Source organism: Macaca fascicularis, chromosome 6 (genome assembly GCF_037993035.2).
Source record: "Macaca fascicularis isolate 582-1 chromosome 6, T2T-MFA8v1.1".
Taxonomy (NCBI): Eukaryota; Metazoa; Chordata; class Mammalia; order Primates; family Cercopithecidae; genus Macaca; species Macaca fascicularis.
Genome location: NC_088380.1, coordinates 17128257 through 17141084, shown reverse-complemented (window position 1 = coordinate 17141084; position 12828 = coordinate 17128257). Strand labels below are relative to the sequence as shown.

The 12828-nt window shown below is 36.6% G+C and overlaps 1 protein-coding gene across 3 annotated transcripts in view; it reads left to right on the top strand.

Moving 5' to 3' along the window:
- RETREG1 (reticulophagy regulator 1) overlaps positions 1–6210 on the top strand; it is a 150403-nt gene extending 144193 nt beyond the window's left edge. For all 3 annotated transcript variants that reach the window (XM_073993172.1, XM_005556612.5, XM_005556613.5), the window contains 4 exons: positions 243–380; positions 1169–1233; positions 1476–1602; positions 4038–6210. In XM_073993172.1, the coding sequence (XP_073849273.1) occupies positions 243–380; positions 1169–1233; positions 1476–1602; positions 4038–4531 (824 nt within the window). In that variant the 3' untranslated portion in view covers positions 4532–6210. The remainder of the gene's footprint in view (positions 1–242; positions 381–1168; positions 1234–1475; positions 1603–4037) is intronic.
- The last annotated feature ends 6618 nt before the right edge of the window (positions 6211–12828 follow it).

Here is a 12828-nt window from a genome sequence, read left to right as displayed (position 1 = left end):
AAACAATGACTGTGAGCATTGTGTGTGCGTGGGTATGCATGTGTGTGTGTGTGGGTGGTGGTAGAAAATGTTTACCTTACAGAAAAAGAATAGAAATTATGAACTTATTTCACAGAGGCATTTCCCTTAAAAAAAAAACTTAAGTTTTTCAGTAAAAAAATGTAGTATTTTGTGAAATACTGAAATGTATGTAGCCTTTTGAAAGGAAAGGCATTTTACTTCTACCCTCTTTCTTCTTTCAGTACTGTGTGCATTTTTGTGTCCATTGTTTAAATGTAATGATATTGGACAAAAAATATACAGTAAAATTAAGTCAGTTCTGCTGAAACTGGATTTTGGAATTGGAGAATATATTAATCAGAAGAAACGTGAGAGATCTGGTAGGTAAAGTTTATATTTTAGATTCTATGCATGAAATGAGACATTAGTAAGCTATTTTTAGGCAATTCCTTTAATACATTTGAGGATACTTTTAGCTTTTTACTAAGTATTATTATAGAAGCTAATCGCCCTCAAAGTTAAACATATCCTTTTCCTATTTAGGCTTTCCTTCTTTTCTCAAATATACAATGAAAGAAATTGATTTTTTAATCCACACTGTCAGGGGAGAAAGAAAAGGCAACACTTTTTATTGTGCTACTTATGATTTACTTAGTTTTATTTTGGGTTGGACTATCACAAATACAAAATTACACAAGCAGTGCTAGGAGTGTGGAAGTTGTGTAAGAAGGGATTGAAAAAACAGGGGAAGGGAAAGAAAATACAGGAAAAGCCAATATAATCATCTTTTACTTTTTAACTTGGCTTGAGACCTTATAGGTTCTAAAACTAGAATGTATCGGAGTCACGTGGAGGGCTTATTACAGGATGAGTTGCTAGGCCCCAGCCCAGAGTTTCTGATGCAGTAGGTCTAGGGTAGGGCCTGAGAATCTGCATTTCTAAAAAGTTCCCAGGGAGGATGCTTTTGCTGTTTCAGGGACAATATTAAGAGAACCACTAATGTGGATCATTTCCTTTGCAAATATGTGAAGCTTGTTATGTGTAAACATTTAATGATATGGAGGTATTTGAGAATATGAGAAATGTGGGGTAAGAATACATAATGAAATAAATGCACTATATCTGAGTTGGCTAGGAAACTGAAAGCTTCCAAATTTTTTCTCAACAGAAGCAGATAAAGAAAAAAGTCACAAAGATGACAGTGAATTAGACTTTTCAGCTCTTTGTCCTAAGGTATTTTTTGTTTAGTTTTCAATTTGTTCCTGTGTGGTTTGACTGTAAATGTATTTACATATATAAAGCTGAATGATCTTCCTAATAAACCCATATTTCTGTAAGATGACTGAATGATTTCAAAATAAAAATATCCATCTGGTTTTTATTACTCTGACATTTTGGGGGTTCGTATGGATTTTTCAAAATATTCCCTTCAGCAGTTTAAAATGTGCCGCTGGTATTTATTTATATTAATACAGATTAGCCTCACGGTTGCTGCCAAAGAGTTATCTGTGTCTGACACAGACGTCTCAGAGGTATCCTGGACTGATAATGGGACCTTCAACCTTTCAGAAGGATACACTCCACAGACAGACACTTCTGATGGTATGCTAATATTTCTGGACACATTTATTTTTATGAGTGCATACAAAACTATTTAACTGCTGCCAAATACTGAATGGGTAAATAACATGTTACCACCATATCTATACAGTGGAATATTACTTGGCTATAAAAATGAAGTACTGATACTTGCTATAACATGGATGAACCTTGAAAACATGCTAGGAAGCCAGACACAAAATGCCACTTACTGTATAATTCCATTTATATGAAATGCCTAGAATAAGCAAGTCTAAATAAAGGGAAGTTAAGTTAGTGGCTGCTATGGACTGATGGAAGGAGGGAATAGCGAGTGACTGTTAATTGGTATGCATTTATTTTTGGAGTGATGAAAGTGTTCTAGAATTAGTGATGCTTGTACAGCTTTGTGAATATACTAAAAAACACTGAATTGTACACTTTAGAAGTGTGTTTTTTTGGTGCATGATTATCAAAAGCTGTTTTTCAAAAAGTATGAGAAAAAAATCTAAATCAATGTCCAAATCTGCCTTTGGACAGAAATTTTGAAAACAAAATAATTAAAAATTAGAAAAATTACCTTCTGAAATGTCTTTGAAATGTCCTAAGCGATAATGTGGGAGAGAAAGATAGATGGTAATCCTATACATTTAGGCCTAGTCCTCATTAAAAGGGGCTGAAGTATGGAGGGCAAGTTCCCTGAGTCCAGAGCTGACTCTGGAGTTTCTCACATTTGTCTTCGAAGTTAAAACAGCTTTTTATTTTTATTATTTTTTATTTCCAACTTTTAAGTTCAGGGGTACATGTGCAGGATGTGCAGGTCTGTTACATAGGTCAACATGTGCCATGGTGGTTTGCATCCCATCACCTAGGTATTAAGCCCAGCATCAATTAGCTATTTTGTGATGCTCTCCCTCCTCCCACCCCTGACCCTATGACAGGCCCCAGTGTGTGCTGTTCCCTACCACTGTGTCTATGTGTTCTCATTATTCAGTTCCCACTTATAAGTGACAACAGGCAGTGTTTGGTTTTCTGTTCCTGTGTTAGTTTGCTGAGGATAATGGCTTCCAGCTCCATCCATGTCCTTGCAAAGGACATGATCTCATTCCTTTTTGTGGCTGCATAGTATTCCATGGTGTATGTGTACCACATTTTCTTTATCTGGTATATTCTTTGTTTATAATAAGTACAATTAAAAACAAGACAGCACAGTATTCTTTATAATGCAAATTATATCCATAACTTAAATTGAGAGTCAATGCTTGTACGGTAACTTAACTTTTGTTAGTCTCACTGGATTACCTTGTTTTGGCTATATACTGAACATATGAGCAGATTATAAAGGAGGAGAATGAATGAACTATTTTATACTTATGTTCCAAAAAGACATTTTCGGTTTTTAAAGGAAGGAGGGAGGGAGGCTGTGCAGTGTTTGAAAGAAGATAGGTTTGGAAGGTGGAAAACCCAAGTAGAGTCTTGCCTTTGTCACTACCTAACTTTATGACCTTGAACAGGTGAAATAATTTTTGTGGGTCTCAATTTCCTCACCTTTACATTAGAACAAGAGCATTGCTGAAGGTCATTCAAGCTCTACAAGCTTTCAGAACCTCCAATTTGAGGTCATATTTTAAAGAACAAGAATAACAAGTACCCTGTTCTTAAGGATCCCATCTCAGATTTATTCAGCAAAAAAGACAGTAATAATCCAAGACACATAAAAGGCTTTTCATTAACTGAAGATTTCAAATCACGGTTGCAGGGAGTTAACTGTTATATTAAAAGAATTTTATATGAAAGGTAAAAACAATAAAATCTATCAGCCTTCTACTGTGACACTGATTTCAAATGTCCTAAATCTTTATATGGTCAGTTTCAGCTATAGTTATAGAGAGCCAAATGTTTCCATAAACTCTTGGGTTATATAGAATAGAAGGAGCAGTATCTTCTTTCCATTGCTTAAAACAAACACAGATTACAGACACTGAAATAGATCTCCATGTATGAAAATGCTGAGGCTGAATAATATTAACCAAAACCCAAGGAAACTTCCTATTATAGTATTTTTAATTTCATGTATATGCATACTCATTGGCTTAAGGTAATTCCCACCCTAGGAGCAGGATGGGGAATTTTTATAGTAAATGCTTAAACGTTAGTCAAAACCTCAAGCTGATGTCAGACAAGTGTGAATGTTAAGTCAGTAAATATACTGTTTTGTGCTTAAGAGGAAAGCTAAATATAGAGGGATATGTAGTGTTTGTGTCCCTGTGGAGAAAGAGTGTTGCAGGATTAGGAGTTCAGTATGTGGTTAAATTGATTCAAGTTGACTCAGGAGGCTAGATGAACGCCAAGGTTGCCAGAGGGTTCAGATTAAAGTCAGATAGATGATCTTTAGACAGCACTTTTATTTGAAATTTGTTACGGTGCTTAAGTCTGAACTTCTGTTATCCATTTCACAGATCTTGACCGACCTAGTGAGGAAGTTTTCTCTAGAGATCTCTCAGATTTCCCATCTCTAGAAAATGGCATGGGAACGAATGATGAAGATGAATTAAGCCTTGGTTTGCCCACTGAGCTCAAGAGAAAGAAGGAACAGTTGGACAGTGGTCACAGACCAAGCAAAGAGACACAATCAGCAGCTGGTCTCACCCTTCCTCTGAACAGTGACCAAACCTTTCACTTGATGAGCAACCTGGCTGGGGATGTCATCACAGCTGCAGTGACTGCAGCTATCAAAGACCAGTTAGAGGGGGTGCAGCAAGCACTTTCTCAGGCTGCCCCCATCCCAGAAGAGGACACAGACACTGAAGAAGGTGATGACTTTGAACTACTTGACCAGTCAGAGCTGGATCAAATTGAGAGTGAATTGGGACTTACACAAGACCAGGAAGCAGAAGCACAGCAAAATAAGAAGTCTTCAGGTTTCCTTTCAAATCTACTTGGAGGCCATTAATCTAGGAATCAGCTTGCAACAGAGCACAAAAAACACCAAAAAAATTTCAAAGAAAAAAAAAAAAAACAAGGAAAAGAAAAAAATTGAACTATAAGCTTTAATGATTACTTTAGATTTGTTTTATTTTCCCTCCTGCAGTGAATTAATTGGATATATATCAGCTGACACTGATAGATTGATATTTCTGATCGTTATTTTTGTGTAATAAGCATGGAAATGAACTTTATACACACCACTGTGTTGTCAGAGATAAATATTAGGGGTTTTTAAAGCAAAAAGAAACAAAAACCAAATTATTAAAATCCTCTTATAAATATTCTTTTTCTTTACAGTTTTTCAAGCATGCAAAACAGTTTATTGTAACTCATTGAAAAATATTAACAATTAATTGTGAATACATGCCGTTATCAGCTTCCTTATTCCTAATACCTGGAAATTTTTTTTTTTTTTAACTGATAGATTTTGATGTAAAAAAGATCGAAATTATCAAGGTATCTTAGTTGAAGGACTTGGGAAATACTATCAAAATTAATTTCTTAGGAAAAAATTTTAAAGTATATTTAAGTACTCTGGATAGACTGAAATATTTCCATGTTATTTCTGCAGTTGTAGACTTAGGCTTACTTGTAAAGCAGCATGCTCCACTGACTGCCATCTCTAGTCTTGCAGTGGGTGGCATTAACCCACAGAAAGCAAGCAGTTGTGTATCACATAGACAATGGTTGTGACATAAACAGATTCAGTTGTTTTGTTGTTCATTTGTCATATGTTTGTGATAGGGATGTTGGGAGCACAGCTCTATTCTGCCTGCTCAGACTTAAGTTAGACCCGTATCTTTTATATTATGTCATGAAAAAAGTCTCCTAAAATTGTGAAACTAGTTATTGATATGAGTGATGTGATCATCAGCAATAAAGACATAATAACTCTGTTTTCTTAGTCTGTATAGAGGAGAGGAACTTGCTTGGCTTTAAAATATATTTATTTGCCATTTAAGTATAAATATGAAATCTGTTTCTTACTGGGAAGATAGAGTATATATATTTTCCTTTAAACGTTTTAAGATCACTTTTAAATAACCACATCTGATTTATGGTTTTTAACAAAGGACTAAAGAGCTCACACCAAGCTAATTTTGTTTTTGTGATATAAACTTTCAGTGTTGAGGGACCATGCCAGCAACTACCAAAAATCTCTTAAATCTTCAGGTACAGCTGGCATTCTGGCAGATGCACAGAGACATCTGAGACCCTCAGAAGGGAAGGATAATCCAAGAATATAGGAAATCTGTGTTCTCCTCCTTTCATTTTATCCCTTATATTTCTAAAGACTAATTATAAGTAATCTGACATTTTAATGTAGCAACTCTTATTTATTTTTTCTTTCTGAGGTATTCAAATATCTAGACTGAATTTTGCCAAATGTTAAAGGGAGAAGAGTTACTGAAGACTTTGAACATTTTTGTGATTGCTTATGTCATTAGTGCCTCATGACTGTGTTTGATGTCCTTTATTGATACAAAGTGAGCCTGTGCCTTCATTATCTTGCCCATTTTAATACAAATGGAAACCTGGTGTTTGAAAATCTCTGAACTGTGTGGGTTTTGGAGGAATATACCTGAATTTTATTCAATAACAGTTTCTGGACAGGAAGAAAAATACAGTTACATATTTATAAAATAGTTGTTACCAGTATTCTTTTTTCTGTGTATGCTTCTTTCTTTAAAATAATATTCTTGGTTATAAAGTAGAAAAGTTTAAAGGTCATTTCCATTTCTTCACTGAGGAGAAAAAAAGTTAAATAATCCAAGTAATTAAATAATATAAATCCCTAGATAACCTTACAGGAAGGTTAACTCAAGGGCTGATAATCTGTGATGGTATGAACAATAAATCTAGAATAAAATGTTAATAACTACAAATTAAAAGGGGTGTGGGGAAGAAGTTGGTAGAGTAGAAAAATGTGCTATCACCACTATCGAGGAGACACGCCAGCTCTCTAGGGACAGCAGCATTTTAACTATGTATGAATTTTAATATTGTTTGTATATGACTCTGTGACTACACATTTACACAATACAGTAATGGTACTTTCTCACAACTATTAATTCAAACAAACACAAGGATGTTGAAGGTTTTTGTTTGTGTATATGTATGTTTTGGTGGTGGTGGGGGTCATTGTTTCTGGTTTTAAAAGATGAAGTAGCAGATACACTTCATCTATGATTGATCCAGTGTAGTAGAGGACTACATGTCCTTTACCATGAGAATATAAATAGCATTATTTCCCCAACATCTGAAAGAACTGAGAATGAGTGGTTTGTAAAATCTAAGTGGACTGAAGTATTTAAAATGTGAACCATGGATATATTTTGTTAAAATTGAAAGCTGTAGAAAAGTTTTGCTCACTTCCTGTAGAAGGTACTGAGCAAAATCACACAATGGCAATAGCATACACTAAGCATGTATTTTAATCTGAAGCAATAAAGTAGTGCTCAAGAAGTTGAAGCTCACTTTGGAAGATCAATCCATGCTTGAATATTCTCATTCTGAAATACCTTTTTTTCTTACCCTACATAGCTTCAAAAGGGATTTTTTTTTTTAAACTGCCTGCTCCCCAGTTTAAAATATTAGGAAGACTTTTATAAGGTTTTGTAATTGGCAAATACATTCAACATATTTAGGCATCTCACTCTTATATTTGAAATAAATGTAACTTTCTTCCATTTAGAAAAGTGGCAAATGCCAGCATGCCACTAATTTTAGTCAAGAAGCAAATACACATTTAAGAAAAACGTGATTTTAACATTTATATGAACTGTTTATAATCTAGATGGGTATACTTCTTTACACTGCTCCAGCTGTGTTCATTGCAAGATAGGAAATTATTCTGAAAACCTTTACTGAACTGCTGTTGTCTTAGATCATTTGTATCATGATGAAATTAGAAAGCCTCAGAACTATATTTTTGTGTATTATTCCTCCATTTCCACTGTAGCATTTATACTAAGAAAGATGTTGAAAATATGAGTTCTGGTTCTGATGTTAATATTATGGCCCTAAAACACAGTGTCAAAGTCATATAATGTCCCCAAGCCCCATCCTGTTTCCCAAGCATTAAATAGGGAAGTTAATTCTTACCTTATCACGCAGGGATGTTTAGAGAATGGGTGAAAAAAAGTATCTGAAGCACGTTGGGGGGAGGGGTGTGTGGAAAGGCTGCATAAAACCAAGAAACTGATTTTTTTTCCTGCCTGTGTTTCAACTGAGCCATTCTTTTAAACATTAAAACAAAGGCAATCAACAAGCAACAGCTTACAAGAATCGTTAAGTTTCTTTTAATGGGTCCAGCACTGTATCAGCCTCATAGTGCAAGAAATCCTTGTGGAATTAATGGATGGAAGTGTTGCAAAAATGTCTACTATTTCAGTTGATTCTGTGGACCATGTGTAAGGTTCTATAATAGTAATTTTTATGGTTATAACACCTACTAGCTATGGGACTCTGAGAAAGTCACCTAATAACTCCATACCTATTTACCTCATCTACAAAATAAATATGTAGTACCATTTACCTCATGGAGTGTTGCAAGGATTAAGTGTCTTAAGGCTGGGGTTGGCAGACTATGGCCCACGGGCCAAATCTGGCCTGCCACCTGTTTTTGTAGGGGCTGCAAGCTAAGAACCGTTTTTTACATCTTGAAGTAGTTGAAAAAAAATCAGAAGACTATTTTGTGACATGAGAATAAATGAAAATCAATTTTCAGCATCTGTGAATAATGTTTAATTAGAACACAGCTATGCTCATTTGTGTATGTATTGTCTATGGCTGCTTTTATGCTATAACAATGAAGCTGATTAGTTGTGACAGAGAACCCAGGCTTACAAAGCATATTTGCTCTTTGGCCCTTTACGGGAAAAGTATGCGAACTCTTGGTCTAAGACATAGAAAACAGGATCCTGTTTAATGCTCACGACTCTACAGTTAAGTGGTATTAAGAACATTTTGCCAAAGAACAGGGTAAATAAATTGTCCAAGGTCACATAGCTAGTCAAGGAAAAAGTCAGCCTGACCCCAAAGCCTATTCTCTTTCTAATGTATCATACTAGTATATTGGTTTTGTTTTTTGATACATGAACTGATCATAATTTTAAGCAATTTAATAATTTCACTAAGTATTAAATACTGATTTTATTTTAGATTTTTTTTCAAAGACTGCAGAAACCAGTTGATTTTTAAATGCTGTGATAAACAGACTTTGTTGTACATTTCAATTCCTTATTAAATTAAGAGAAGTCTTTGCATATGTAGACAGCCAAAACAACTGGGGACTGAAAAATCTCTCACAGGACTTAACGTTTTCATGAACACAGAATTCACAGACACTGTAAACTATGTGATAAGTGTATTTTAGTTTTTATATTTCAATATTTGTTACCCCCACCCAAGGTTACCCTCAACCAACTCAATCCCTTTTGTAGCCTGCCTTTTAAAAACCAAGGTGCCACTGCAATATAGGAATGTGAATAGCAGTAAACTTGTCACAAGAGAATATTGTGACCGGCATACAAATTGACTTGAAGGCAACTTTATTAGCTTTTATTTTAAATTATCCCAAAGTCTTCCAAGACTGAAACAAGAACCATGTTACTGTGTGTACTGTCACTGTTACAGTGTGCACCATAACTCTAGTAGTTTGAGAATTACATGAACTATTTTAAGGGCTATGTCATGATATACAGAAGGAATTCTAATTTTCAATACTTTCACTAATTTTGTCATAGGTGGTTGTATTAGTCCATTCTCACATTGCTATAAAGAAATACCTGAGACTGGGTAATTTATATGAGATTTAATTGGTTCAGGGTTCTGCAGGCTGTACAGGAAGCATGGTGGCCTCTGCTTCTGGAAAGACCTCAGGGAGCTTTTACTCAAAGCAGAAGGCAAAGTGGGAGCAGGCAGTTCACATGCCAAAATCAGGAGCAAGAGAGAGCAAGCGGGGAGGTGATACACACTTTTATAAACAACCACACCTTGAGAGAACTCACTGTCGCAGGAACAGCACCAAGGGGATGGTGCTGAACCATTCAAGAGAAATTCACACCCATGATCCAATCACTCCCACCAGGCCCTGCTTCCAACACTGGGATTACATTTTGACCTGAGATATGGGTGGGGACAACATCCAAACTATATCAGTGATCTTCATTTAAATTCTTCAGAGTGATCAATTTGGTATTTTTTTTTTTTTTGATAGCAGTACTGTCAGCAGAGGTTAGACACATTAAGAGTGCTGAGGATGTACTGCAGAGATTTTACTCAACAGTCCCTTGCATTTACCAAGGAGGTATTTGTTGTAGACCTACTCTTTTTTTCCTCCAATTAGTTCCAGATACTGCTGCTGGATCCACTCAAGGCCCACTTCTATTCCTGATGCCATATAAGCTGAAACATTTTGTGACTCTCCAACAAATGAAGCATGAACAGTAAACACAAGAATCCAAGTCTTTTGCCAATGATATCGTGGCTCTCTCTAGTCTCATTTTCTCTTGTTTGTATCCTAAGCTTCATCCAACCTAGACACACTCTTCTTAAATATGTCCTTGATTTTCCTCCCTCTACAGTATTTCTTCTACCCGTTCTACCTCCTTTTCCACTTGCAAAGTCCTCCATCTTCTCCTTTAGGACCCATCTGAAATGTCTACTCCTTAATGAAAACTTTTCTGATCTCTCTAATGGCATGAGATTTCTCTATCCTAAATACTCATTACCCCTTTCTTTATATTTCATTGTACTAGATCCAGCTAGTTAACTATATTTTTTTTTATCATCCCTAAGAAGTCATTAAAAAAAAAACTTCTTGAGGGTAGGAATGCTTTAATTTAGAACCAATAGAATATTACAAAAAATACGTAGCATGTGGGAGAGACTATGGGAGATACGAAAGCCATGAAAGGAAAGATACAAAAGGAATTTAAACTTTATCTTATGGGCATCAGACAACTATTATTGAATAGAAAAAGTGACATATGAAAAAAATGCTACAGGAAAATTACTGATTACTTGTATTTACTGTAGAGGGGGCTATGGGGAAAGAGTAAGGTTATCTTGGAGACTGCAGAACAGTACATTGGAAAATTAGTATGGCGGAGGAAACAATACCTCTTTAAAGAAGAAAAGTAAAACTGGAGAGTTCAATGATGCTGAAATAGGAGAATCATGAAAATAGTTAGAGGAGGCAGGGAGGAAATAATGACCTGAAGAACAGATTCTGGAAGAGTCATATAAGAATGATACTAGGCAAAAGTAAAACCAGAAGTTTTTTACTTTTATAGCCATCTTCTGCTTTACTTTTTAGGGAAGCTTGAAAATATACTCTGCTTATTCCAGTTAACAACTAATACTAGCTACATTTCTCAAAGTGAGTATCCAGACGGCTCAGCTATTTTAAAAGATACTGATAATCTCAAAATAAGTTTTCATAAATAAAAATCACCATCTGACTTAACTTTTGCACTGCAAAAGATTTGTTTAACAAATACTCACCAGTTGATCTGCTGGGACTGTTCTAGCATTAGAGTATACAACAAAGGAGTTGCTTGCTGTCATGGAGCTTATGTTCTATCTAGACGCAGATGACTAACATGCAGTGTGACTAGACATCCTGGTTTGCCCAGGATTGAGGGGTTTCCCGGGATGCAGGACTTCCAGTGCTAAGCCTGGGAAATCAGTGACAAACAACAAATGCTACTGGCAGCTGATCTCCCAATGATCACCTAAAACAACCCTGCCCCCTACTTCCCACTTCCTGGTATTCATGCCCTTATGTAAACCCTTCTCACATTAAATAGGGCTGACCTGCATAAGTAACAACACATTGTGGAAACGACTGTGTGTGACTTCCAAGGCTAGGTCATGAAAGAAATTCATGAATTTCATGTGGCTCTCCGCTACACTCAAGCAGCCCTATGGAGAAGCCTGCTTGTCAAGGAACCAAAACCTCTTGCTATCAGCTATGTAAATCAACCATCTTTAAGGGAGATTCTCCAGCCACAGTCAAATACAGTCAGACTTTCAGATGACTTTAGCCCTGGACAGCATGTTCACTGCAACCTCTTAGCAGATCTTAGAACCACCCAGCTAAGTCATTCAAATGCCTGACATACAGAAACTGAAATAAAGCTTGATGCTAAATTTGGGGGTAATTTAATACAGAGTAGTAGATAACTAATACAGTGCTAGAGAAAAGTTATGCCTGGTAAGGACTTAGGAAGGTAGGCACTATTTTTGGTAAGTGGATTTGGATAAGCCTCTCTTACAAAGGCATTTGGGCAGAGATCCAAAAAATAAGGGAGCAAGCCAGCAAAAGGATGTTCCAAGCGGAAGAGTAATGGACTTCTGACTCAGTACCAACTAAAGTGATTGTCAGAAGAACATCAAATGTGTCATTGCGACTCAAGTAGGGTGAGCAGGGTAGAGAAGGGGGTGTGGCAGGACATCAGAGGGAGGGGCAGAGCCTCGCAGAATAAAAAGTAAGGTGTTTGAATTTGATTGAGTCAAGGGAAGCCACTGGAAGGTTTTTTAAAAGCGTCATCTTCTTTTGGTTTTCTATTAGCAGCTTGGATTCTGAGCATGCAACATTCGATTCTGTAACAAGGCTGACAAGGGTTCAACCAGGCTGTGTGGATGAAATCTATGACCTCCTCAAGCATTTGAAGTTCATGTTTTCTTTTTATTTTAGGACGGAATCTTGCTCTGTCGCCCAGGCTGCAGTGCAGTGGCGCGATCTCGGCTCACCACAACCTCCGCCCCCGCGCCCCCGGGCTCAAGCGATTCTCCTTCCTCAACCTCCCAAGTAGCTGAGATTACAGGTCTGCGCCACTGCGCCAGGACTAATTTTTCTATTTTTTTTTTTTTTAGCAGAGACTGGGTTTCGCCATGTTGGCCAGGCTGGTCTTGAACCCCTGACCTCAGATGATCCGCCTGCCTAGGCCTCCCAAAGTGCTGGGATTACAGACGTGAGCCACCGCGCCTGGCCTGAAGTTCTTTTCTACAGAACTTTGCTGTCCGATACACATGAGGCTACACAACCAACTGGGCACCTGACACGGGGCTAGTCCAAATTGAGACGGGCTGTTAACTCTAAAACACACACTGGATTTCCAAGACTTAGAACTAATCACAGAGCGTAAAAGATCTCATTAATTCTTTTAGACTGATTACATGCTGAAATGACAGGATGGGCTAAATTAAATACATCATTAAAAGCAGTTTCACCGATTTCTCTTTACTCTTTAA